The 26,206-nt window shown below is 53.0% G+C and overlaps 7 protein-coding genes across 7 annotated transcripts; 6 read left to right on the top strand and 1 right to left on the bottom strand.

The window, feature by feature from the left end:
• Nucleotides 1-1,063, bottom strand: BP01DRAFT_357937 (uncharacterized protein). Its single transcript, XM_025575310.1, has 2 exons — nucleotides 875-1,063; nucleotides 1-781 (listed from the first exon to the last, which is right to left on the bottom strand). Exon 2 carries the CDS (start codon nucleotides 634-636, stop codon nucleotides 274-276), a length of 363 nt encoding a protein of 120 aa, XP_025430301.1. The 5' UTR covers nucleotides 637-781; nucleotides 875-1,063; the 3' UTR covers nucleotides 1-273.
• Nucleotides 1,064-3,199: 2,136 nt separating this feature from the next.
• BP01DRAFT_424355 (NifU family protein) lies at nucleotides 3,200-4,402 on the top strand (the record flags this gene model as incomplete). The annotated part of the gene is made up of 3 exons (XM_025579692.1): nucleotides 3,200-3,549; nucleotides 3,637-4,173; nucleotides 4,247-4,402. Exons 1-3 carry the CDS (start codon nucleotides 3,247-3,249, stop codon nucleotides 4,400-4,402), a joined length of 996 nt encoding a protein of 331 aa, XP_025430300.1. The 5' UTR covers nucleotides 3,200-3,246.
• A 6,328-nt stretch (nucleotides 4,403-10,730) lies between these two features.
• On the top strand, nucleotides 10,731-13,424 carry BP01DRAFT_299142 (PSP1 family protein; the record flags this gene model as incomplete). The annotated part of the gene is made up of 2 exons (XM_025571942.1): nucleotides 10,731-12,847; nucleotides 12,905-13,424. The coding sequence occupies 2 exons, from the start codon at nucleotides 10,731-10,733 to the stop codon at nucleotides 13,422-13,424; spliced, it is 2,637 nt and encodes an 878-aa protein (XP_025430299.1).
• Nucleotides 13,425-13,612: 188 nt separating this feature from the next.
• On the top strand, nucleotides 13,613-14,134 carry BP01DRAFT_86903 (uncharacterized protein). Its single transcript, XM_025580185.1, has one exon. It carries the CDS (start codon nucleotides 13,801-13,803, stop codon nucleotides 14,086-14,088), a length of 288 nt encoding a protein of 95 aa, XP_025430298.1. The 5' UTR covers nucleotides 13,613-13,800; the 3' UTR covers nucleotides 14,089-14,134.
• Nucleotides 14,135-14,761: 627 nt separating this feature from the next.
• On the top strand, nucleotides 14,762-16,265 carry BP01DRAFT_86852 (60S ribosomal protein eL15). The gene is made up of 5 exons (XM_025580184.1): nucleotides 14,762-14,836; nucleotides 14,952-15,038; nucleotides 15,294-15,450; nucleotides 15,517-15,743; nucleotides 15,799-16,265. The coding sequence occupies exons 2-5, from the start codon at nucleotides 14,952-14,954 to the stop codon at nucleotides 15,937-15,939; spliced, it is 612 nt and encodes a 203-aa protein (XP_025430297.1). The 5' UTR covers nucleotides 14,762-14,836; the 3' UTR covers nucleotides 15,940-16,265.
• Nucleotides 16,266-17,982: 1,717 nt separating this feature from the next.
• BP01DRAFT_299152 (E3 ubiquitin protein ligase) lies at nucleotides 17,983-21,658 on the top strand (the record flags this gene model as incomplete). Its single annotated transcript, XM_025571943.1, has 3 exons — nucleotides 17,983-18,535; nucleotides 18,601-20,700; nucleotides 20,754-21,658. The coding sequence occupies 3 exons, from the start codon at nucleotides 17,983-17,985 to the stop codon at nucleotides 21,656-21,658; spliced, it is 3,558 nt and encodes a 1,185-aa protein (XP_025430296.1).
• A 326-nt stretch (nucleotides 21,659-21,984) lies between these two features.
• On the top strand, nucleotides 21,985-25,512 carry BP01DRAFT_357931 (DNA-directed DNA polymerase POL5). The gene is made up of 4 exons (XM_025575309.1): nucleotides 21,985-22,494; nucleotides 22,568-23,180; nucleotides 23,267-24,063; nucleotides 24,155-25,512. The coding sequence occupies exons 1-4, from the start codon at nucleotides 22,093-22,095 to the stop codon at nucleotides 25,424-25,426; spliced, it is 3,084 nt and encodes a 1,027-aa protein (XP_025430295.1). The 5' UTR covers nucleotides 21,985-22,092; the 3' UTR covers nucleotides 25,427-25,512.
• Nucleotides 25,513-26,206: the final 694 nt, after the last annotated feature.

The following is a 26,206-nucleotide window of genomic DNA, read 5'->3' as shown; positions in this document are numbered from 1 at the left end:
CTTTCCATGCCGGCTGATAGCTTGCAAGTCTACTCCGTACTCACTTGCTGTTCATATTCATGCATCCTCTATGGGGGATCGTCGGCAACTATTCGGACATTACCGTCATTCCAACTAATGCTTCATACGTGGCCCCAGGGCTGTGAACGCAAGGCGGCGGGCTGTTGAGTGAAACAGCATCGAGCTGGTCGGCTGGTCAAGCTCCCACCTGCGCGGCGTGCAGCCTTGGCAACTCTCCGGTGAAAGGGGCGTAATTTGCCACATCCGCAAAACTCAGACCGCCTCAGGTAGTTCGCTCCCAGTAATCAGGGCCATGAATCGCATATAGCCTTCTGCTTTCTTGCCTACCTCATCGCCCTCTTCACATCGTTCTCGGAGCTTTCTGACCTTGCCCACTCCTCGGTTAAACCCTTTCTCCCGCGTCCACGGTCCTCGATGACGGTGGGTCGCCCTACCCCTACCAAACCCCCGTGACCGACCGGCGTACGGCAGGGTCTCCTGCCATTCCTCCTCCAATGTAGCCTGGTAGATATCGCGAAGCTGATCTCGGAGCGACGGGAAGCGCTCGAGGAGTTCTTTCAGCTGCGGTGAAGACCCGAGAGACTTGATATCGAGCCCGGTCTCGGACTGAGGCATTCCAGCCTCGAGTGCATGACCATTGACAGCATCGGTGGGAAGTGCTTGGTCTTCCGACGGTTTCGACGACGGTGCCTTCGGGGCACAATAGATCTTATGAGATTGAGTGCACGCGAGGGAGCAACTAAAGACAAAACCGCGATAAGTATGCGTCTCATCCAGAAGGCGTCTTAGTCGTGGCTACTCTGCCTCGCTCTAAGACAGCACAAGATAGAACGTGCTCACATACCTCATCAAGCCGCAGGTCGGGCATCGGTATTTGGACGGCTCTGACTCGCAGACTTCGCATGTGCCGGGCATTTTATCGCCAGTCTGATTCCCTGTCCCGAGGCGTGCTAGTAGCGCTGGTGATCAGATCGCGATGATCATCGTTCTGCAATAGCTGGTTACTGCGTAAAGTGAACTAGATCAGAGTGCCTCGCTGGATCGATAATCCGCGGGGAAAGATTCGACGATTGGCTCCGCTCCGGGTTGCATGTCAGAGGTTCGCATTGGGTTTAGCGTGGTTCTCGGCAAGGCGGTCACCCTCGCATCATTGAGTCTTCGAACTACAGTGAACCTCCGTTATGACAATTCCTGAATCAATGATTTTCCTGCTTTTGACGATAGTTCTACCATTGAAATTCCGGCCACCATACGGAGATGGTTATTTTCGTGATATAAATATCAACGTAAGATAAAGGCTTTCCCCTATAGAAATATTGCTATATTGAGGAGCGAGCACGTGTTTTCAACTAAGAGAAGATATTAGGCAAATTGATCAAAAGTGATAATCACGGCATTATGAATGAACTATCAGTTTGATCTTATAGAATTCAGTCCTTTAATTGGCTGAACTATAGATTATCACCTTTAGGTGACACTGATTTCTGGCTTTGTACGATTCCCCGGGCTGTCTGCTTTCACTCGTCGTAACGGAGATTCACTGTACATAGCTTAATGTTTGCCTAATATCAAGGGGTAGAGTCCATGCTGAGAGTTCCTCTACCCACCAAGAGCGATCACTTCTGGCCCCGGTATGCCACTACACCCTGCACAGCCTGATGGGAACACAAATCGACACACTCGTCGCCACCAGGATCCATGGCATGGATTGCACATGTGTAAGGGCCGTAATGCAAAATCTAATCGGTGTGTCGGGCACAGCGAAGTCATTGTGATCGGAGAGCCGTGCTACTGTCTTGACATGTCAGTTCTCTTGGACACCAGAGAATGACTGGCTGGCCGCCTGGCGTCGTGCAAGCTTCGAGCGGCTGATGTTGAACAAAGTGATGTGATTGCGTGACGACTCTGCAAATAGACCTGTCGTATGGAGTTGTGCGACCTGAGCCCGTGGAGAAAAGTTACCGACAGGTTGGCAGAATGTTCGACTAATAGTGATTAGGTGGCTAGCTACAAGCAGTACCATGAGCGACAGCCAGCTGGGGGCGTACAGTTGCTGTCCTTCTGCATGGCATTGAACCGGACTGTAAGTTCACTAAAAGTGGTCTGGAGATTTAAAAAGGGGCTCGGGGGTAAATGTACTCTCGACGCGCAGATCTTGATATGCATCTCGCAGCCGGGGTCATCTCTGGAGAATTTGTGAGTTCGTTTTCAAGGTCCGCAGTTTGCACCATCTGGACAGAATTGGCTAGATTTTCTCTGGGCTGTGTACTGGTTGTTCAGCTTGTTGAGATTGCCAGTCGTCTTACGGTTGAACAGATGTTAGCTCAACCTGATGGTCTCGGTTTGGCAGTCGGAAACCACGACGAATCGACCTATCTCAGTATGGCTGCCGACTTGACAGCGTTTGTATTCCACGATGACAACGAGGCTGCTGTTGAAGCGGATGTATACTGAATGCCCTTTTAACTATCAGAGTGGTGTGGCAACACCTGATTCTTCAAAACTGAGTGTGACATTTAGATGCTGCTATCGACACTAGACTTAGCAATATTTCCTGATTGGAGAACCTGATATGACCACAACGTCGCTTTTCGTCGTGGCAAATATCGTCACCGTATCGCCAGGGTTGTTTCTTTCCGTAATGGTCGGGCGTAGTCAGAATAATCTTTCACACTAGGAACAGCTTGAGTGATCTACTTTAGCATAAAATAGCACTTTGAGGTAGAATGATTTGAGCAAAGCTGTCGTGCGATGAGTGATTCGGGTATTTCTCTGCTATGGTGCCGACGATGATAGATACTTATAGCGTCTGTGTCTAGATGCAAGCAAACTCGCGCGAACATAATGCTCGTATCCATGTAGTTGTCCCAATCACTGCTCAACCACCTCCAGCCAATATCAACAAGCTCAAGTTACAAATAGTACAGTATCAATGCGGTGGGGGATCCCAGCCAATACGAAGTCACCTATTGAACCTATACTTGACTGGGTAATCATTGATGGATTCGAGGTTGGAATGGAACATCCGGCATCGGCAGAAGATGTCAAACAGTGCGAACATGATTGGCCACCGCGAATCCCGCATTTGTCATCTAGTCTCTGTCAAAGGTCACGTGCTGCTCATTGCGTCAGAGGCCGAGTGCCGACGGGAGAAAGTATTATCGATCACTACATTTCCTCTCTCAACTTCTTTCCTGCAGTTCGACAATCACCACCCCCATAATCATGTCTGTCAGCTCCACCTCCGGAAGAACCATGCTTCGGCGCACCGCCCTCTTCGGCAGCACATTGACCACGAGCGCTGGCGGCGGTCTCGAGGCCTCGCGCTTCGCCCGACCGGCCGTGTTTGGCTCCTACCGCAGCGTCCACCGTTCCGCACGATTGCCCGCCATTACCCCCTCGGAGACCCGTCGACGGCCGACGTTGCAGCCTCATCACCACTCGCTCGTGCAGGCGCGGGTGAACGGCCCGGCGCCGACGAGCAAGCGCACGATATTCATTCAGACGGAGAACACCCCGAACCCTGATGTAGGCAGCATTTGCCCCCTCTCCAGCCCATCCTCCAACAATTTCGCACGAACCATACAACTAACGGATGAATTAAAAAAAAAACAGGCCCTCAAATTCATCCCCAACCACCGCATCCTCCCCGAAAACTTCCCCACCACCTTCCTGGAATACCTCTCGCCGCGCTCAACGCTGGCACCCCCGCACCCCTCGCCGCTGGCCGCACAGCTCCTCAACGTTGAGGGCGTCACTTCGGTCTTCTACGGCCCCGACTTCATCACCGTCACCAAGGCGGTGGATTCGAACTGGGCGCACATCAAGCCCGAGGTCTTCAGCCTGATCACCCAGGCGGTCACGTCGGGCGAGTCGATCGTCAACACGGTCGCCAAGGCCGGCGGCGAGGGCCAGGAAGGCGGGGAGGAGGACTCGCTGCGCTTTAATGAGGAGGACGACGAGGTGGTCGGCATGATCAAGGAGCTGCTGGACACGCGCATCCGCCCGGCCATTCAGGAGGACGGGGGCGACATCGAGTTTCGCGGGTTCGAGAACGGGGTCGTGCTGCTGAAGCTGCGGGGCGCGTGCCGGACGTGCGACTCCAGCACGGTGACGTTGAAGAACGGGATTGAGTCGATGTTGATGCATTATGTCCGTTCCCTCCCATCTTTTCCCACGCGGATGTGTTATAATTATACCCCTGGCTAATATACACTCGAAACAGATCGAAGAAGTCCAGGGTGTCGAGCAGGTGATGGATCCCGAGGAGGAGATCTCCATGCACGAATTCGCCAAGTTCGAGGAGAAGTTGCGCCAGCAGAAGGGGCCGGAGGCGACGGCCTCGACGGGGGGTAAGGGGACGCTGGACTCGGCTGCTTAGGAGGTTTGGCTTCGTTGGGGAAAGTTAGGTGGTGTTTGTACGCTTAGTGGGTATTGGATATATTGTGGGTACGTTTTACTCTTTACATGACCTAGATAGATGGAATGCACTTTCGGACTGCCAGTCTAAGGGTCTAGTATGCAGATAGGGCAACTTGTGAATTCTGTACGCAGACAGAGTCACTCGGCTCTTGCTGTCTTGTTACCCGATAGGTAGCATAGTAACCTATGACTCTTAGCGAGATAGATCCGTCGTGATGCTATGCTACTAAGCCAATGCATCCAACTCAAGCCTCTTACCTGCACAAAGAGCTTCAACTGTCATCCCCAACAGCTGGTCAACGCTACAGACTGTAGCCAAACCCAAGACGTCATCCACTCCCCTCCCCCTCCACTTGTTGTGTAACCATCCCAACCAACCAATCTAATCCCCAATGCATGTCGCCAACTACCTAGTAGTGCAGCTCAACCCAGAGCCCCCTCTGCTATTCCCAGCAAACCTCCACCCATAATTTCACATGATGGAGGGGCAAAGGAGGGGAAGTAGTTCCGGCCACTGCTTTTACTAGGTATGGATCTACTGACGTATTTCGTGTCTACGGGTAGTTGCTATATAGCTAGTAGCTAAGCTTCGACTAACAGCCTTTTTGCCAACGTGTACCCTGGTAGCTTCTGAGACTAGCAAAGGTATATCTAATACTGGGACTGACATAGAAGCAGAAGTGTAAGCAGAAGTGTAAGCAGAAGTATAAGCAGAAGTGTAAGCAGAAGTGTGAGCAGAAGCATGTGCAGATGTGAAGTAGAATTAGAAGCGGAAGCATGTGCATGCATGCACTTCTGAGAAACAGCAGCAGCCATCTACGTCGACATGGGAAGGTGAGAACTTCTTCATGACATCATGCTCAAAGGGTGATCAAGGGGATATGGTTGGAGGGGTTGCGTGCTGCAGTAAGTAGGTGGTAAATTCTATAGGTTTTAATTGACGGCCTCAGCGCATCACTGAGATGCGATTGGATGAGGTCAGGATCACCCTTGCCATTGTTGCTCCTAGGAAGAGGAAGACAACCGAAAAATCGTACGGAGGACCATAGGATATAGCACCTGGGTTGCGAGAGTTTAGTCAAGCTGTTCGCCAATGAATCTCAGCTTGGTGGTCGGTGAGAGATTTGTGTCCTCATGCTTCCTCGGTCAGCAAAATTCCACGAAGTGTCAGCCAATGGGTCTAGATCCAGACAGCACTCCCCCCGGATGTTGCCTGAAGAGGGATGTTGCAACTTGCCACGCTTCGGAGCCGGAGGGGCATGAGGGGTGATGTTGCAATAACAACCTTAAGATCTTATTTTTTACCTCTTTCGTGCTGTACTCGAAGTGGTACCTGGCGGATTGAGTCACAGTATAGTTCTCTATTGCTACTGAGCCATGGAAAGGTAAGAAAGCCACACATGCGATGGGGGAGGGTGTGGCGAGTTTCCCTTCCTATTTGACTTGGGGCTGGGGATTGTAGGTGCGGATTGGCACGTAAACCCCCCCCTTAGAGGGCGAGAGAGGAGGGGCACGCTTTTCTGATACTCCGAACCTGTTGGATGAACAGGAAAGCAAGCTCAGATTGTTTGATTTCCATCTTGCCCGAGTGGGGTCAAGTTAGACTTGCTTTCTGGCGTGTAACCAGTTGGCTTGGACGGGGGGATGACCGGGGGTCTAACAAGCACATCGCGTCTGAGAGGCTGGGTCAAGAAATGCTAACAAGTCCGAGATCCTGAACCATGGACTGAGGCCAGTTCACTATCAGTTTCTCTTTCAACTTGCGTGAACTCTGTTCCACCACTGTCATCATCATCATCTATCATCATCATCATCATCATCATCATCATCACCACCACCAGCCATGACTACAGTCCATGAATCATTTTCTGTCTGTGATCCCGAGTTGGAATCAAGGGTGTGTGATAATTCGCGAAAGGTGACGCTGCTCACGCTGGGGCAAAAAGAAAAAAGGGCTGACTCCGCGGAAGGGAATCTCTCAAAGCGGGAAAGCTCTCTCCGCAATTTCGGGCGGAGGCGATCCTGCATGGGCCATGGAGAGACCAATGAATTGCCACTCCCCACCCCTCCTCTCCTCTCCCTCTCGCTGTCTCCCTTACTTGCGCTTCTCCATCTAGGGACGTCCGGGCACTTGTGCGGCACTGAGTACGCTTGAGAATGGACGACTTTTCCCCCGCAATCCGACGCATGGCGTCGGTAGGCTGGTTATTATGTAACGCAGGCACGGCTCATGTCTGTACATGAGGTACCTAGTACCTAGTACCAGCAGAGCAGCAGTCTTGACCCAGGGGCAGGGAGCTCCCTCAATGATCGCTGATTCTCCTGGTTCCATTACCCACCATTCTTCGTTTTTTTCTTCATCTATCCTCTCAGACTCCCTCTCTGTGAAACGCGACGACAGAATGACGTTGACGAGTTGTCCCCTGATGACACCCAACCGATCCTGAACCCCCTGGACAGACGGAGCGGAACATACAGTACACAGTACGTAGTACGGTATCTGGTGGAGTTGTTATTGCATGCATGAGGAGTCTGCACGCTGCACAATGTCATTTATTCTCATCTTCCTTACCGAAGTCAGATGCGGTTTGGGTTGGTGGTAACTTGTTGGTGGTGGCATAAGCACGGGACAGCTTCTTTGTCCGCATGAAACCCAGTTTGTGTATGACAGTTTGGTCCACCGTGTCATCTGTGTACTTTCATCCTTTCATCCTGCAGTCCAGACTCAATCATTTCGCAAGCTCACTCGTTCCGCTCAATAGTCCAAGGGCGATGGAAGAAGACCCATTGATGAATGCTTCAAGAACAATAGCCTGCTGGTGCTGTTTGGGTGGAACCAATTGAAGCCAAACAAATGCTCTGACAGTTCGCGATGAAGCCAGAGAATAGTAGGTAGCGAGAGAAGTTCCCGAAAGGCAACCGGGGGATACAAAGCAGAATTAATGGCCGGAGCATTTTGGCGATCGATGGGCATTGACTGGGGATTGTACCCGCCCGGCCCACTTTGCGGGCATCATTCCATCGATGCTCGACCGGTTCCTGCTCTGATTCTCCTCGGCCTGCCTGTCATGTTACCTTTGCCTTTGGCAGTATGTAATTGGCACTTCGTTTTTGGTCCTTTTTTCTTCCTTTCTTTTTTTCCTTCTTCTTGTTTTTCCTTTTTCTTTTTTTTTTTTACTCTGTCTTCTGTTGCCCTACTTTCTACCTTTCTACCTTTCTACTTTTCTTCGTATACTCCGTACTCACTCAAAGTGCATCGGTCATAACTTCAGCCCATTAATCTTTCCCCTCCCGTGCGGACCTTGGCTCCAGAAGGTATCTAGACTCCCGTCGATTTTTCTACCCCGCCTCAAAGCGAGCTCGTTACCCCTTAGCCGTGGTTAGTCTCAAAGAGCAGTAGGCAAACCGTACCAGGCCTTGAACGGACTGGGAGCTGGGTCCAACTAATTAAGATCGTGACCCGAGGCAGCAGTGATAAGAAAGGGTGTATCAAACGATGGAACCAGATCTTCGTTGCAGAATGACGACAGTGGGAGAACGAGATGTAGATGTAAAGAATAAGAAGAAGAGACAGATGGATAGAAAGATAATTAGCTAGCTAGATACCTAGAAGATAGATAGACAGAAATACAGAAATACAGACAAACATACATCCATGTCCCCCCATCATACATCCATCCATCCATCCATCCATCCATCAATTCAATCGACCTCTTGAACGAACGAACTAAACTCCCTCCAGTCATCATAACTACCTTACTAGCAACAACTTAGTAGTAACTAAACACTTTACGCCACTTTCGACTGGGCTGTTCCCCCCCGACCCGTGGCTCGTCCTCTTCTGCTGCTCCTCTTCCCTCGCTCTTCTTCCTCTCTCCGCTCGTCGCCTCCTCCTTTCGTGTTCCAGTCCCAGTGGCCTGAGGTTCATTTTACCCGATCGAAAGCTCGCTCCCTCTTTCTCTCTTCCCCTTTAGCTTGCATTAACTCATCTTCTCCTGCGCATCCACTCGCAATTAACTAACGTAACTTACGACTGACTGTACAACCTCTCTTCTCCTCTTTTTTTTTTTTCTACCCTGATCATTCCCAACTTTCCTTCTATTTCTTTTTCTTCTTACATCTTTCCTCCTCCTCCTCTGCTTCTTCCCCCCTTCTCCGTCTGAACTATTTTCTGAAACTCATTTCCCTTTTGCTTTCCTTACCCGCCCTGAACGATAAGGTACCTCCCGATCACACCACCCTCACTCCACATACTACTTTCCCCCCTCCGACAGATCGTCATCGATCAAGCAACGTTGCAGAAGCCCGCTTTCCCACTTTGTCCCCTCCAAACGTCTGTGCAATTTACCCCATTCCGCGCTTGGTACGTCGTTCACCATCGCCTTTCCCCCCCGTCACGTTACTCTCTGTCTCCGCGCATTATCCTTAGACACCGCAAAGATTCTTGCAAAAAGTGCTAATTCACAGCGAATTCAGAACGCAGTATCCTTGCGATATCTTTACACTTGCCTTTCCCATCGCTACCCGTGATTGCCACTTTTCTGTCCCAAAATGCGCTGCTCGTAAGGCAATCTGCCTATATTTATTGGAGACAGTCTGCTTTTCAACGTCATTCGTCTATGGTCATACTACCCGCCCCCGAATTCGCGCGCCTGGTGGTCTTTTTAGTCGCGAATCGAGGCTCACTCTCAACATAGACCAGATTCGCGCCACGGCCAGAGTTATAGCTCCACCTCAGATCGCGACTGCATCACCCACAGCAGATCAGAACATAATCAAACAACAACCACCGTCGAGCCGCCCCGTGCGACTTGCGCCATACACCCTCCCTGCGCCTAGAACCGGTCGCACAGCGCCGATTCACCCATTGTCCTCTTCGTCTAGACAGAAGCCTGGTCGCTTCCTACGAAAATCGATTATTACATCCTACATTGAAACAATATCTCAAACTGGAAATCGCTGCGCTATTTTCATTGAATAGACCATAAAAGAAAAAGTTTCGTTTCCTACATAGACTGGTAAGTCGGATATGGGTTCTTTCAAAGTTTCGGACACTTGCTCATCGTGCGGCATGCGCCAACAGACGCGATCACGAACCCTGCGCTTGACTCTGTCTGGGATAGTCAGCGATCCGGATTTCGGCCTTGAATCACATCTGGGCCAATCGAACTTCAAGGTATGTTGCCGACAGTGGGGGAACCTGCCAATTGCGTGCCATCTGCGCCCAAGACACTATTCACTTTCCATGCACCATTTTTGTCACGATTGCCTTGATGATGCTTGCGATGCTTTTCCTTCGAGAAAAAGAGGTTGTGGCGTTCGATGGACGATTCACTTTGCGCGTATTCAACACTAGAAGTATTTCGCTTCCAGTGTAGGCAGTTCTCGCCAACTGTGCATCATTTAGCTCGGTCTGAATATTTCGATGAAATATGTTCGCTCCGCAGTCGCTGGGCTTATGGTTTGGATCCATCTACAAGTGAGCTGGGAATTGCGCTTGCTTTCGAGGCTATTCGGCCGATCGTATGATGTGGGGACTTCCTCGAGGTGGTATCCCTATTCATGCGGGTTCTGGAGTCGTCACCGGCAGCTGCTCCCAGCTTACATGAGCCTCACCCTCATTTTACTTTCGACTCCCATTCATGTCGCTTTTGCCTTTCTAGATAATTTCTTTTTCTCAATACTCTGATTTCTTTATTCACCATGCGTCCCGCCAGACATCAACCTCCCACAGATCCATATCGAAACAGGCTTAACTAATTGATCGTCCGACAGAACAGGAGGTTATCCTTGCCGTGAATCCTACGCGAGGGCCATTATTTTCGGGCAAAATATTTGAGCTCCTAATAGACTTGACGAATTTGTATTTGATTTTCCTCGAGAAGTGCCGGCCGAAAAAGGTGACTATAATTCCATACCCTTTCAGTTCGCCTCTAACGCTTGCTTAGTGAAGTACCCCACAGTTTCTGATTGCGGGGACCAATATCCCTTGCTCTCTGACGTCAACCTCATTAACTTAGGTAAGTTGCGTTGATTTGGGTTTATTCACTTTTCGTGGCCGGTGGTTTTTTAGAGGATTTTAAATGATATTTATTCACTACTTTTATCGTCCCATCACTGACCCTGTCTACCTTATTCAACCCACACGTTGCGCTTCACAATCCTATAAGGTGTTGCTTCGATCACTAACAGTAGTATGATACACAGCACTCTTTCGATCCGCTCGCAACCATCGCTCAATAAACGGCTGGATCCTGCGCCCCAGCCCCAGCGGGTGAAGAGAAATCATGGCTGCACCGACCACCAAACCCACTCCCCAGACTCCTAAGTCGGTCGCCTCTCCTACACCGACACACAATGCCACCGCTAGACTGGAAAAGACTCATCCTGGTGTCCGTCGCTCGACTCCGGACTCCGAAGCTTTGGCTTCTTCAGATGACGATGGAGATCATTCTCAGCACATCATTGTGCCTACGACTGCACCAACAGCGAAACCTGCTCGTCGCACCTCTTGGCTCAATGAGGTCCCCGCTATCGCACCTCGCAAAGCTTCCCTGACCGGCCTTCCGCTGTCTTCGGGCGCCTCCAACCCTAGCAGCCCGGCTACCGACCATGCGGGATGGCCCAGCACGAGTCCTGGCATTGGCAGCTCCATGGGCTGGAACAATGTGGGAAACACCTCCTTCGCCTGGGGTACTGGTATCTGGAATACCGAGTCTCGCAAAGAGCCACCTCCTCGCCTTTCCGAGATAATTCCTTCTCCAACCATGTCTAATCCATCAACCGCCAGTAACTACTTCCCGGAGGAACTACTAAGTCCTACGACTCGTGCTACCGCCGGGGAGCCTGCAATCCCATTTTCGATCCCTCTCCACCCGACCCCCAAGACGTATCGCTCACAGTCATACTCCGTCGGCCAGCTAGATCCTGAATTTCTGAGTTTCATGGCGAACAAGTCTGCCTCGCCGTACGCTGCCGGTCGAGCCCGTAACGGTGGCCAATACACCTCTCTTCAGCATCGGTCGTCCCGCCCAAGCCTCCTTGGTGAGCTCGGTCACGACTCGGCTACACTTGGACGCGTGCGCGAAGACGAAGACGACGAGGCTGGAAGTCCGGATGGCTCCGACGGTAGCTTGAGCAACTACGCCGCCAACCAAGCTCGCACTATCGAACAGCTTGCGAGGGAGAATGCATATCTGCGTCAGCAAGCAGCTGGCCAAATTGACAACACGCTCAGAGACCGTGCCATGTCCACAACATCCGCAGCTGGCGGATATGCAATCGGAAGTGGCCTCCATAACTTGCATCGTATTCGCGGCAGTGTCCCGGAAGAGACTGACCTTGCAGTGGAGGACCTGGACGAAGTCGGGGATATTCCTGGCTACAATAGTCTTCTTGGTGGCCCTCGCCGGAGACTTTCCGAGCATTCCGTCAATCTAGAGAAACAGTACCCCAACTACGAAAACCGGGCTCTGGAGAATGTTCGCAAGGCTCATTGGCAGACTTCTCTCGGGTTTGGTGGTATTTCCGATATATCTCAGAGCCGACGCCATTCGTTTGCGGATATACCTATTCGGCATCCCTCCATCTCGGGCGAGCCACAGGCAGGCCCAAGCACAAGGCCAGGACTAGGAGATCGGGAGGAGGACTTTGATGGTCCTCTGTCGAATCTACAGGGTCAGAACCGTGAGTATTCACCCTTTCATGCGGCCCCTCGCCCCGAGGAGCATGAAATGGAGACAGAACATTTACGAGCTCGTCGACTTGCAGAATCCTATTTTGCTCGCGACCAGGCTTTCCGCAGTGCCGATGGTCCTTCCATGGCTACTTCTCTTCATCAGGCGTACAGCATGCCGAATACCTACGGTCGCCACCAGCCGGGTCTTGCGCACCAAAATCAGCTTCTGTATATTGTCACCTTCAAGTGTCATCGGGCGGACGTCTTCTATATTCAGGAAGACACCGGACTTCAGGTGAAGCCGGGCGATCTCGTCATTGTCGAGGCCGATCGCGGCACAGACCTTGGTACCATTCAACATGCCAATGTGTCGATGCAAAAGGCTCGTGAGCTGAAACAACAGTATGCGGAGGAGCACTATAAGTGGTTGATGATGTTCTCTCGGCAGGGCCAGAACGGAGCGGCGACCGTGGTCAATACCACTGGAAGCGTTCCAGGCTTGAACAATAGAAGCGCCATCGGTGGTATGGGACCTCATGGCCCGCATGGAATTCAAGACTCCACGGTCGATATCAAGCCTAAGCTGATCAAAAGGCTTGCTCAAAACCACGAGATTTTGACGTTGCGGGACAAGGAAGGGAATGAGGCCAAGGCTAAGCGGGTCTGCCAGCAGAAAGTTGCAGAGCACCGGCTCAACATGGAGATTCTGGATGCTGAATTCCAGATGTGAGTGGGTTCTTATTCACAATACTGTGTTCTGATGCTAATCAACATGGCCTATAGGGATTGGAAGAAACTCACCTTCTACTATTTCGCCGACTCTTACATCAACTTCAACTCGTTGGTAACCGATCTATTCAAGATTTACAAAACACGGATTTGGATGTCGGCCATTAATCCTGCGTCCTTTGTTACGCCTCCTAGTGCAGGCCTGCAGGCACCAAACCCTTTAGCTTACAATCACGACGCGCAGGTCGATCGCTCGCACCAGCACGACGGTCGATTGTATAGCCCTGCTCGAGATGGCCACGATGCCGGGCGAGATGGTCAGCTGGGCGTGTTGCGCAGTGCGTATGCAGAGCCCTATCAATCTTTCGGCCCGTCTTCCCGGGCAGCCGAGTCAGGTCTTGGGGGCCTCGCTTCTGCGGATCCTTTCTCGCCTTACTCTCCTAGCGGATATACCCCCTTGGATTCGGGGTATGTCGACTACGCGGCAGGCTCTGGCGCCAGCGCTGGGTCCGCCCGTATGCATCCCCAGAATGAGTGGACGAGTCGTTTCCAAGGCTTGTCGCTCAACTCTTGACAGTGCGATCCAACTTGCTCAAAATCAAATTGTTGAATTGTTGCAATACACTGCAGAACAATTTGCTCGGTCCTTATTTTGATTTTCACCGTGGTCGTTGAGGCCCGCTATGCGCAATTCTGCTTCGAGACTACCTATTCAGAGCTGTCATGTACTCAATTCGAAGCTCAGACTCTCGAACCGATCTACTTTTTCCTTTCGCCCGCACTATTCCCCTGGATTTTACATTCGTTTCCTGACGCGTTTTTACAAGAGATAGAAATTCATGCGCAACGGACCAAAAGAAAGAGTCATGACATATCGTTAGTGCGGATACCTAATAATAGACTGGGCTTAACCCGGCAGCAAGAGAGGTCGGACCCTGTTTTCCGACATCATGTCAAATAAGGCTGCTCGGGCGGTTTTTTCCTTGTTCCTTGTATTATCTGTTGTTTCTGCTTTTTCATCCTGTCCCTACCGCATTGGCCTTCGCCAGCAAAGAAACCAAGGGGAGCCAGTTGACTGTTTTTCTTTGTCAAGGAATTTCCTCTTTCATAATTTCCTGTCTTATGTGATTTATGCTTTGTGGAGACGTCTCTTTCCTCCGGATGGGATGCATTCAGCATGTTATGAGAGAGAAGAGAAGGGTGTTTATCGTTCCTCGATTGCTCGAGTTAGACTATGATTCTTCGAAGACTTAAATTGATTGATGTTGTGATTGCGTGATCAAATGTTTTGGCAGAGAGGTAGAGCCTGTAGTCAATTGCTCGGCGTGCACGCCGGAACGCTCAGAGACTCGGTAATCCAGTTCGCCCTTCAGCATGGATGAGGGGCTGCGAGCTCAGTTGAATTGAACAGAGCAGCTAAGTTGCGTGCTTCTAGATTCCGATAAAGTCCTTAGCATGCATGTACTTGTATATCATGTATGGCTTGTCTTGGTATCATCACTATGCATTTTAACCCGAAGTACCGGTACTTTGTGGATTTTTCCATTGATACAGGATACTATATACACCAGTTCGAAAAGTAGTACAGTACACGAGACAGACAGTCATTCGCATGCGAAATCCTAACATGCTGTCAATGCAAGATGGCGGGCACGCAAGGTTGATGCATCAAACCAGTGCTCAATTGCGGAGTCGGGGCTGGATGTAATTATGGATGTTGCTTCATTTTGTTGATGTACACTTCATTGATTTGAGCCACGGTTACTATTCAATGCTGGCTGCCTTGTTGCCTGAGAGTGGAAAATCTCGATGGAGTCCCGTGACTTATCTGCCTCAGGTGTCCGCAGCCCCGACCAATCCAGGTGACCGGGTGGGGCTCGCCTAATCTCCTAGCGTCCCACACACAAGCTCGTTGAAGAGATCTTGCTTCTCGAACTTCTCACTCGTGACAACAGACGACAATCGACGACCTGCCACGCCGACAAGGTACGTTACGCCTCAATCCCGTCCGAATTTCGTTGCGACCGACAGAATCGATATTCAGATCGCAAACAAAAAAAAAAGAAAAACAATTCGAATTCGAAACTAACGATCCGTCCAGATGGGTGCCCTCAAGTACGTGGAAGAGATCCAGAAGAAGAAGCAGTCCGACGTGATCCGCTTCCTGCTGCGTGTCCGTTGCTGGGAGGTGAGAATTCCCCCCCAAATGTCGATGATTTGAAACATCTTCCACCGCCGGAGGGTGGTCTTTTGCTATGCCATAGGAACATCACCTCAAGGTGTTTGCCGGGCGGCTCGAAAAACGACCCTCGAGAGATGAAAATTTTTTTTTTCTTCGTTCGCCGGCGGGCGATGGATGTGGCACAAACCAGAAGCCTGGAAAAGAGCCTCTGTGTGTCTTGCTATACACTCGTTGAACTTTGCTGAGAGTGCATCAATATAGCTCCGTCAACTGAACGCCATCCACCGTGCTTCCCGTCCTTCTCGCCCCGACAAGGCTCGTCGTCTCGGCTACAAGGCCAAGCAGGGCTATGTTGTCTACCGTATCCGCGTGAGACGCGGTGGCCGCAAGCGCCCCGTCCCCAAGGGTGCCACCTACGGTATGCTATTTCGATAATAATAGACTTGAACGTTTTGAGGGACAGGACTAATTGAGTGGTATACAGGCAAGCCCACCAACCAGGGTGTCAACCAGCTCAAGTACCAGCGCGCTCTCCGTGCCACCGCTGAAGAGCGTGTCGGCCGCCGCTGCGCTAACCTGCGCGTCCTGAACTCCTACTGGATCAACCAGGACTCCACCTACAAGTACTTCGAGGTCATCCTTGTTGACCCCCAGCACAAGGCTATCCGCCGCGATGCCCGCATCAACTGGATCTGCAACCCCGTCCACAAGGTATGTTCTCTCCGATCCGGTCCGGTCCTCGCATGTGCTAACCCGAGTCCTCTAGCACCGCGAGTCCCGTGGTCTCACCGCCACCGGCAAGAAGTCCCGTGGTATCAACAAGGGCCACCGCTACAACAACACCAAGGCTGGCCGTCGCCACACCTGGAAGCTCCAGAACACCCAGAGCTACTGGCGTTACCGCTAGATGTAGCCCCGGGGCTGCTGAGTGGGAGTGTTGGAGTTGTGGGCAATGGAAAACGCATGCTGGAATGCTTGTGGATGTGTTTACTCCAATCAAAACTCGTTTCTGCGTGCCGGTCTATCAACTGTCGTGGTGCGAGAACAATGCAACAGATCTTCATGGTCGGATGTTAGCAAAAATTTTTCTTTTCTTCTGGTTCATCTTGATTCCCCCAACGAAGTACGGCTTTTTGTTTTTGACTTCTCTGTGTGCTTCTGGCGGCTCGTAGTGTAGATTGTAGATCACAGTACGGGACTAGTGGGGGATTGGGACTTGCAACTCGTGTTTGATTGCATGATTAAAGCTATGAAAGGATTGAATAGCACTACTACTAGCGTGTACTATGCTGGAGATCGCCTGCAGTCGCTGCTTGGTCTGGAGTGCAGTGCTTGTTCCTCTATCACGCAGGAGCCGTCTCAGCAGCTCTAGTTGGAAATATCACAGCCACAGAGATTTATTGAGCATCATCATCATCATCATCATCATCATCATCATCATCATCATCATCATCATCATCATCATCATCATCATCATCATCATCATCATCATCATCCAAGGCTTGAATCGAAACAGGCGTCATCTCAGTGAGAATCAAGTGAGACGCCGTCGATCTCAATGCTGGCTGTGCGCACCGCCCCGGCAACGCCCCCACTCAGGGTCAAACTTGCGGCCACCAGGATGACTTCATTACGATGCACTCTTTTGCGGATTTTACTGCATAGTCGTGCATACATCATCGCGCCGGCTTGCAACGGTAAGAAGTGGACAAGGTCCCTGAACCGTCGTGATTGTGGTTTGTGCCTGGAAATATATCTCAATGCAGGTACCGCAACAGCTTTGAGAAGGGTAAACAAGGCCAGGCAATCAATCCTTCGTCCGTTGTACTCTTTCTTTGTTTCTTTTTTATCTACCCAGACGTTCACAGGCATCATGGTTCATAACATACTGAATTTTACTATCAGCACCGTGAGGCAGCGTCTATCCCGTGTTGCCATTGACAGGTCTAAGACAAGAGCTCGGACAGTTGGAACAATCAGTAATAGTAGTAGTAAAAATAGTATCACCCCGTGTCGAAACCCCATCCGGTGCCTAGTATTGGGTAGACGGTGGATTGACTTCGATCATGTCATGGACGTCACAGATGTGGGAGGTGGCATTGAGGTGAGGGATGTCAATGAGACAATACTACGCAGTCCACCATACACAGGAAATGAGAATAGAAAAGTTGGTTCCTGGATGATGGAATCTGTTGGTGCCAAGTTCCCAAGTTGTAGGTGGTTGTAGCCTGAGGCAGGCGGTGACTTTTGATTATGGGGTGTTGCCGCATCCTCTTTGCGACTTTCCCCCCTCCCTCCCTCCCTCCTATTCTCCCCCTCTTCCTTTCCCTCTCTCTCTCTCTCTCTCCTTTTTTATTTCTACACATTCAAGATCCTCATCCAGACTTGCAAACAGCGCACTCCTTTCTGTTTTCTCTCTTTTGACCCTGCTGTCTATTTACACACCGGTTGTGTTTGTTCCCCTTTCCTGGTACCCTTAGTAAACTTGCAGTGTCCATCCAGTACATACCCACCCCACGTTACCCCCTCACGTTACATATTCAACCTCATCTACTACTCCAACTCACCCTACCTCATCCCCCGCCAGTTTAGGCGATTCCCTTCACCTTGGTTGCACCTAACCTGATTTCACTTGCTTCCTCGGATCCTTACATTCCTATTCTAAGGGGAACTCTGTCTCTCTTCCTCTCGCTTCGTACCCGTCGGCAAAATCCCCCCCCCCGGTTGATCCTGGCTTAGAAGAAGGGCCTTGCGGCAGGATCGTCCCTCGTTGTCGCCGCTTGGTGCACGAGTCACTCACTCCGCCGTTCATCCCCCTAAAATACCCCATTGCTCGTCAATCCTCCGAAAGATCAGATCCTCGAAATCTCACTTTTCAGAGACATCAAAGCCGTGTGATTCCCCGCCATCTCCACGATCGCTCGGGATCAACCCAAACCGATGCGCCCATATGCCGTCGCGGTTCCTACGTAACCCCTCCCTCACTCCAGCCGCGGGCCATCCCTATCCTTCTCTGGTGCCCTTCCATGCGAATGACGAGCGAAGCGCACCTGCTGAGATTGTCCACAATGCACCCGACCTGTCCGCCATGACTGGACTCACAGCTACTTCGCCCCCAACCCGGCGCGGCCATTCCCGGTCCATCAGCCACCCATTCCCCTCGCCCTTCACGGCCGCCGGGGGCAAACGGCGACCCTCGATTTCGAAGAAGAAGCCCAGTCGGCCGGCGCTGGACTCAGATGATGACGACTTCTTAGGCTACATGCCGGACCCAGCCTCATCCTCCCCGCGCAATCGACCCCCGCAGCACGGCGCGATGGCCGCCGGCAAGTGCATGGCCTGCAACTGCACTGTGCGCTGGCCCCGCGATCTCAAGGTGTTTCGGTGCACGGAATGCTTGACGGTCAATGATTTGGAGCCGTACTTGGCAACCGCCAAAGCGGGCGGCCATGGCAATGCGGGTGTCGATGGGAAGTCGCGCACACCCATGGTTCCACGGAAAGGTATGTGTTGGCGGAGGGTTGGCCGGGTGTGATGTGTACGGCAAACTGACGGGTGTTCCATATAGCGTTACCACTGTCTCTAGAGCGAACGAAGGGGCTCCTCGACGACTGCATCACGGAATACCTTCGGCAAGTTTTACACGGAACCGGACCGCGAGCCACACTCTCAGGTGGCCAACCCGATAAGCCCCAGCATATCGCGCAGGATGAGAATTTGGTTCACACTCCTGGCCCGACCGGTGATTACTTGTGTGATCCTAGGGCGACCGTCGACTCGCGCGGCCGTGGCTACTCGGCCTCGAGATCCGGGAAGTTGGATGGTCCGCCAAACTTCTCCAAGCCTAATCTCAGCCCGTACTCCTCCCAGGGAGAAGGGAAGAGCTCTCCAATGAAGAGTCGAGATGCTCAAAGCAGAGATACTCAAACCATGCCCCGGCAGGATCGCTCGCCTCGAGATGCTGGTCAAGGGAATCTGTCAGACACTAAAGAACTGTCGCGCCGCCCGCATATTTTTTGGCTGGTGGAAGACTACATAATAAATTCATTCAAGGGCTGTGATTGCTTAAATAGCTCGTTCACCACCGTACAGGCCGCGCCACGAAGTACCGAGAATAGCACTCCTCCCGAGCAGAAAGAGGACAAGAGTACTAGCGCGGTGGCAGCATCCGCGGAACATGTATTTGAACCTGATGCCAAGCTTCTCCTCCTGGGCGACATAGCAGAGAACTCGTCCTGGTGGATGAACGAGGTGGACCCTACCGTGCAATCCCATTCCAGGGACCATCGGGAGAAATCCCCAGGGTCTCGAGCCGTCTCCTCTCGCAGCCCACGTATTGACTGGGCAGTGCTCGCCCGATGGTACCACTTGATCATGACGGCCGGCACCTCCTGGGTTGAGTTGTGGTCAACAATGAAGCCAGCAGAGCTACGGACCGACGAGGACATTATGACTGCTCAGCGGTGGGATTCCACGGATTTGGCCATGGTCGAAAAGGAGGTGGTCGAGTCGCGCTTGCATCTGCAACGAACATTGCTCAAAGCGACGGAAAACCTCCTTAAACGGCCGCGACGGCCACTCAAGAAGCCGGAAGACATCAGGTTTCTCCTGATGCTCCTGGCCAACCCATTGCTCAACCCCTCGAACACATCACTGGCGTCTTATACCCTGGCTCCGTCCGCTCCCCGTGGTGATAGACGACCCTCTCATCCCATTCTTGGCAACTCAAGACCAGCGCCTCGAGATATTAAACCACTCAGTCGAATACGAAGCGGAGGACCCGGTCACCACGCGGGTATTGTCAAACGGATCATGGGTCTGCTCGCCAATTTGCCGAATGACTGTCACCATTACTTGGTTTCTTGGTTCTCACGCTATTCCACCGGACAGTTTGAGAAGATTGTTGAGATTGTGGGCAGCTTCGTGACGTATCGTCTGATGCGGCAGCATGGGCGGAAACGCAGTGAGACGGCGCAACCCGAGGATAGTCTGATACCTAGCTTCTCTAGCGCGGCTGGGAATACACCCGCCGAGTTGCATGCTGCCATCAATGGCCGGAGCCCGAACAAGTCGGCCAAGGACGATGGGGAGCAGCCTGTGGTCTACACCGACGACTGGCAGATTCGAGCTGCTGCCCGGGTGATGTCGCTGCTCTTTACGGCCAACAACGCCACTGTTTCCCGCAAGCCTGATGGACTTGGGAGTACGAGCCGGCCGCAGAGTGATCGACGAGGCCATATGGTACCGATTAGCTCCTTTTACAACACCTTGCTCGACTATTCCGATCTTGTGGCGGACTTTGAGGCCTGGGAGTCCAAGTCGAGCAAGTTTTCGTTTTGTCAATATCCGTTCTTTCTGAGTATCTGGGCCAAGATCCATATTCTGGAGCATGACGCTCGTCGACAGATGGAGGTCAAGGCGCGGGAGGCGTTCTTCAACAGCATCTTGAGCCGGAAGGCGATCAGCCAGTATCTTGTCTTCAAGGTTCGGCGCGACTGTTTGGTGGAGGACAGCCTTCGCAGAGTCAGTGAGGTGGTTGGGTCCAGCCACGAGGAAATCAAGAAGGGGCTGCGGATCGAGTTTGTGGGCGAAGAGGGAGTGGACGCGGGTGGACTGCGGAAGGAGTGGTTCTTGCTGCTTGTCCGAGAAGTCTTCGATCCCCATCATGGTATTGTCTGCATTCTCAGAGCGGTTGATACACGGCTGACTTTGTATGCTTAGGATTGTTTGTCTACGACGAAGACTCGCGCTATTGCTACTTCAACCCATACTGCTTCGAGTCGTCGGAGCAGTTCTTCTTGGTTGGGGTTTTGTTAGGCCTCGCCATCTATAACTCGACGATTCTAGATATTGCGCTGCCCCCTTTCGCCTTTAAGAAGCTTTTAGCTGCAGCCCCGCAGTGGTCCACCAGTCGATCCGTGTACAAGGCCACGCTGGAGGATTTGGCGGAGTTCCGACCCGCCCTTGCGAAAGGCCTGCGGGCATTGCTTGAGTTCGAGGGGGATGTTACCGAGACCTTCTGCTATGACTTCGTCGCGCAGGTGGATCGGTATGGCGAGGCGGTATCCGTACCTCTGTGCGCTGGAGGTGAGGATCGGCCCGTGACGAACGCCAACCGGCGGGAGTTTGTGGATCTGTACGTGCAGTACCTGCTGGACACGGCAGTCACGCGACAGTTTGAGCCCTTCAAGCGGGGATTTTTCACCGTGTGCGGCGGCAACGCCCTGTCTCTGTTCCGGCCGGAGGAGATTGAGCTGCTGGTGCGCGGCTCGGATGAAGCGTTGGATGTGGCATCACTACGGGCCGTGGCTACGTATGAAAACTGGTCCGTACCGCGGCCGGAAGCGGTGCCGGTGGTGCGCTGGTTTTGGGAGATCTTTGGGCAGGCAGCTCCGCAATCCCAGCGCAAGATCCTGTCGTTCATCACGGGCAGCGATCGGATTCCGGCGATGGGGGCGACGAGTCTGTCGATCCGGCTGGCGTGTCTGGGAGACGACACGTCACGATTCCCGACGGCGCGAACGTGTTTCAACCAGTTGGGTCTGTATCGGTATGAGACCCGGGACAAGCTGGAGCGGGTGCTTTGGGATGCGGTATTGAACAGTGAGGGATTTGGATTGAAGTAGTGGTAACTATGGTGGGTGGTTGGGGGCCGGTCTCCCTGATGTGTGGTATTCTTACAGGAAAATATAAGACATTTTCAACTACGGAGTACTATGGTGTGGTAGTGGTGTCCTCCAGGAAATATGAAAAATATCCTTAACTAGTATCTATGCCCTTGCAGAGCTGCCTCCCTCGGAGTCGAACCTAGTATGGAGTACTCATTGCAGCCTGAGGCCCCATATCACCGCTTTGGGTTAGTTGCTGATAACAGATAAGGCTAACCGGATTCGGCGACAGGGCGACATCCATCAAATTTTCAGAAGCTGCAACACCAACCACTGGTGGTTGTATTTACCTCTACAGCACCACTTCTTCTGCCCCTGATTCATACTGTTTACTGTGCGTCAACATTCAGCACCACCGGACAGACATACGGGGTAGCAACACAACCCTAGAAATGGCGCCTCACGCCAACCATCCCAACCCCACCCCCGCCTCGGCGTCGGCCTCCAAGAAACGCCGCCGCGAACCCTTCAACGTCGACATCAAGCAAGTGGAAATCTACGAAGACCTGGCGTCCGAGAAGGACGAGATCCGTTTGAAGGCCGCCTCGGCGCTGGTCTCGCAGTTCACGCCGGACAAGAACCCCAGTGAGGAGCAGATCACCAAGGTTTTGGGACGATTGTTTCGGGGTCTGTGTAGTAGTCGCAAGGCGGCGCGCGTGGGGTTTTCGATTGCGTTGACGGAGGTGCTTGCTCAGGTGTTTGGGAATGGTACTGCAGCAGCAGCCGGTGGGGTGGCTGGGGTTTTGGATGTTTGGGAGAGGTTGAGTAATGCTGTTGGAGGGGAGAGTGGACAGGTATGTTTTCTGTGTCTTTTGGGGGGAGCGCTGCGTATGACTGTACCTATGCTAATTTCAATTTCTATTCCAGGAACAACGCGACCACCACTTCGGCCGCCTCTTCGGCGCCGAAGCGATCATCAAATCCGGGGTGTTGTTTCAGTCCGCTCCACCCATGCATAAAGAATGGACCCGGCTGTTGGATCTGGTGTTCGAGCTGGCCAAGAAGAAGCCCTGGCTGCGCGAGGAGTGCGGCTGGGTCGTCTCCTCGGCTGTGCAGCAGTTGCAGAAACTCCAGGCTAACAACTCCGCGGCCGCCAAATGTGTGGAGGTCGCGCTCGAGCGGCTCTGCGCGCACGAGCTGGCCAAAACCCCCGAGGGCGTGGCCGTCTGGGTGCTGGCCAAGGAGGCGTTCCCCCACGCTAGGTTTCCGGGGAAGGTGTGGAAGCATGACGATCCGTTGGATGCGCGCGAGAGGAATTCGTTGGCAAAGGTGATGAAGGATTCGTCGGATGGGAAGGTTGAGGAGGCGGGTGAGGCGCTGCCGGAAAAGAAGAAGGGGGCTGCTTCTTCTGGGGTGTGGAATTCCAAGTTGCATTTCGCCTGGGAGCTGGTTTTGAGTCGGTTGCCGGTGGGTCAGGAGTCTAAGTCCAAGGGGGCTTCGAGGCTGGGCTTTTCGGAGTTTTGGGGGGATGTTGTTGATAGTATGTTTCTTCCTGTTCTCTTAATGTGTCCGGGGTGGGAATGGGAGAAGGCTGATGGCTCATGGCTGATGGCTAACTTGCTCTAGATGGCTTGTTTGCGGCCGCCTCGTCCGAGGAACGCAAGTACTGGGGCTTCTCCCTCTTCATCAAGGTCGTCACCGAGACTCCCCTGCCCGGCGCCGCCCAGGTCTTCACCCGCAACCTGATCCGGTGCCTCATGAACCAGCTGGCCGTTGAGGACCGCTACCTGCACCGCATGGCCGTCAAGGCGGCCAAGTCGCTGCAGACGCGCGTGGCCCGGGAGCCCGCCTTCGCCGCCGCCGCGGTGCGCGGCCTGCTCAGCCCGTCCACCGGCTCCGTCACCTTCGACCAGGCCACCAAGACCAAAACCGTCGAGAAGATCGTCGTCGAGGCCGACGTGACCGCGCTGACCGAGATCGTCCCGCTCTTCGAGAAGCTGATCGCCTCGCCCTGCGCCGCGGACGACACCAAGGCCGCGGCCTCCAGCCGCCAATACCTGGCGGGCTTGCTTCTCGCCATTGTGCGCGCTCGCGCCCCCGCCGAAGACGACGCGCAGGCCGTGCTCGAGCAGATCCTGTTCGTCTTGGTCCGGTTCGCCTACTTCAAGGGCGATGCAGGTTCCACCTCGGTCAGCCCGCCGCTCAGCGAGCAGACGCAGGAGCTGTTCCGGAACCGCATTGGCTCGTGCATCAACAGTCTGATCGCCAATGCGAGGTATGCGTCGGTGCCGTCTGCGGTTGTGCGCAAGATCCGCGACTCGGCCCAATCGGAGGCGCACGGCAAGTTCATTGTCAATATGGATGCGATGATTGATGAGGCGGTCAAAAATGCGTTCAAGTCGTTGAAGAAGTTAGCCAGCATGGTGAGTTTAGTCAATTTTTTTTTTCTCACTTGTTCCCTGTTTGTGAAAACAAAACACTGGTCATGTGCAACCGCTCACATTTGTTGTCTAGGAAAAGCAAGACAACGCTGCCAGCGTCGACGCGTTCCGTCTCCTCTACTCCCTGACTATTCTGCAGGTGTACAACGGGGACGCGGACGCGGCGTCTATGCTGGAGGAGCTGGATTTCTGCTACACGAAGATTTTCGGTGCGGCGGAGAAGAAGACGAAGAAGGACAAGAAGAAGGACAAGAAAACGACCGCCGAGGACCACGAGGATGAGGAGACCTCCGCTGCGGACGCGTTGGTCGAGATCCTGCTCAGTTTCGCCTCCAAGCAGTCCCCGCTGTTCCGCCGCATGAGCGAGCAGGTCTTTGGGGCCTTTGCCGACAGCATCACCGAGAATGGGCTGGAGTCGCTGACGGCCATCCTGGAGGCCAAGGAGAGTCTGGCGGGGCAGCAGGAGATGTTTGATCAGCAGGACGAGGAGGGTGATGCGGAGATGATGGATGTGGATGTGGATGTAGATGAGGAGGACAGTGATGTGGAGGTTGTTGAGGCGGGGGATGATGACGAGGAAGATGAGGAGGAGGAAGAGGAATCCGACGAGGAAGATGACGAAGAATCATCTGGTGATGACGACGAAGAGGCCATCTTCGAAGCCAAGCTGGCCGCCGCGCTAGGCACGCACCGCGCCGACGCGGACGTCGGCGAAGCCGACACCTCCGACGACGACGCGGACATGAACGACGACGAGATGGAGGAGCTGGACGAGCAGCTGGTCAAGGTGTTCCGGGCGCGGCGCGACGCGCTGGGCCAGAAGAAGGACAAGAAGGACGCGCGCGAGAACATGGTGCACTTCAAGAACCGCGTGCTCGATCTGCTGGAGATTTACGTCAAGAAATGCCACGCCAAGCTGCTGGCGCTGGATCTGCTGCTGCCCCTGCTGCGGCTCACGCGTCGTTCCACCAACAAGCAGATCTCCACCAAGGCTGGCCATGTGCTGCGCGAGTTCACCAAGCAGTGCAAGGGCTCCACGGGGCTGCCGACGATCCGTGAGGATGAGGATGAGGAGTCGCGGGAGGCCGTGTGGGCGCTGCTGCAGTCGATCCATGCGGAGGCGGCGCACAGTGGGCCCCCGGCGCACGCGGCGGCGTGTAGCCAGGCGAGTCTGTTGGTGGTCAAGGTGCTGGTCGCGCAGAACAGGGAGCATGTGGCCCGCGTGGTGGATGTGTATAGCGAGACGCGCAAGATGCAGTTGCTGAGTCGCAAGTGTCATGTGCCGCCCTCGTTCTTCACGGATTGGAATAACTGGTGTGTGTCGTTTGGGAAGCAGAAGAATTAGTAGCTGGGGTTGTGTTGTTCTGGTTTGGGGAAAAGTTACATACAGTACATAGATCGGGCTGCTGCTGTGTGCGATTTTGATTAAAGATATCCATTGTGTTTTCTGTTGGCTTGTTGAGATGCCGTCGATGCTTGGTAGATCGATCATTGTGGGTGGGGTACGTAGGCGTAAAAGCAGTTCAGTAGGGCTACCACTGCCCTCTCCACGACTCCCATTCCTACCTTGAAGACAAGTTCTACTGCAGACATCGAATGTGCCTCTGCTCCGTCACAGCCACATACACCAGACAAGACAGAGGGAATCGGTTATAGTACTTTGGGGGAATGTATGGAGAGGGTGGATGGGGTGGTGTACAGGAGGGCTTCGTAGCTTGACCGGCACTGAATGGAGCGAGATCTTCCGGAGTCTGATGGGTTCCTACTGAAAAGTGCCTGCGCTGTACGGGGTGCAGCGCTAGGCTTGGTGGAGCGGAGTAGAGCGATAGAAATAACGAAATAAACCAGTAAACAGAGATACGATCTCCTGGTCATGGCTCCATCTGGTCTCAATCTTCTCGACAAGCTCCGATCCAAACAAGGGGATTCTCCAGTAATCCTCAAGCATCAGATGAGGAAGAAAATGACCCAGAAACTCCCCCCGCTGGGCGTCATGTACTTATAAATAAGCTGGACACTGACCCCGGGGACTACTAAGCTGCGTTAAGAGCAATGACATCGTGTCTCGCAACGCTTGTGTCTTGTGCTCTTCATCCACTGGCAGTGATCTCAAGCGTTCTCCGCC

Source organism: Aspergillus saccharolyticus (genome assembly GCF_003184585.1).
Source record: "Aspergillus saccharolyticus JOP 1030-1 unplaced genomic scaffold BP01scaffold_21, whole genome shotgun sequence".
Classification (NCBI taxonomy): Eukaryota; Fungi; Ascomycota; class Eurotiomycetes; order Eurotiales; family Aspergillaceae; genus Aspergillus; species Aspergillus saccharolyticus.
The sequence above is the reverse complement of the archived record's forward strand: the minus strand, read 5'-3'. Positions and strand labels throughout refer to the sequence as shown.

What these genes read in the sequence shown, in the direction of transcription:
- BP01DRAFT_357937 (XM_025575310.1), bottom strand. Translation starts at nt 636, where the DNA reads ATGCCTCAGTCCGAGACCGGGCTCGATATCAAGTCTCTCGGGTCTTCA.
- BP01DRAFT_86852 (XM_025580184.1), top strand. Translation starts at nt 14,952, where the DNA reads ATGGGTGCCCTCAAGTACGTGGAAGAGATCCAGAAGAAGAAGCAGTCC. An exon ending in TGCGTGTCCGTTGCTGGGAG is followed by an intron (nt 15,039 to 15,293) that starts GTGAGAATTCCC and finishes GCATCAATATAG; the next exon opens with CTCCGTCAACTGAACGCCAT. An exon ending in TCTGCAACCCCGTCCACAAG is followed by an intron (nt 15,744 to 15,798) that starts GTATGTTCTCTC and finishes CGAGTCCTCTAG; the next exon opens with CACCGCGAGTCCCGTGGTCT.
- BP01DRAFT_86903 (XM_025580185.1), top strand. Translation starts at nt 13,801, where the DNA reads ATGTCAAATAAGGCTGCTCGGGCGGTTTTTTCCTTGTTCCTTGTATTA.
- BP01DRAFT_357931 (XM_025575309.1), top strand. Translation starts at nt 22,093, where the DNA reads ATGGCGCCTCACGCCAACCATCCCAACCCCACCCCCGCCTCGGCGTCG. An exon ending in TTGGAGGGGAGAGTGGACAG is followed by an intron (nt 22,495 to 22,567) that starts GTATGTTTTCTG and finishes TTTCTATTCCAG; the next exon opens with GAACAACGCGACCACCACTT. An exon ending in TGAAGAAGTTAGCCAGCATG is followed by an intron (nt 24,064 to 24,154) that starts GTGAGTTTAGTC and finishes TTTGTTGTCTAG; the next exon opens with GAAAAGCAAGACAACGCTGC.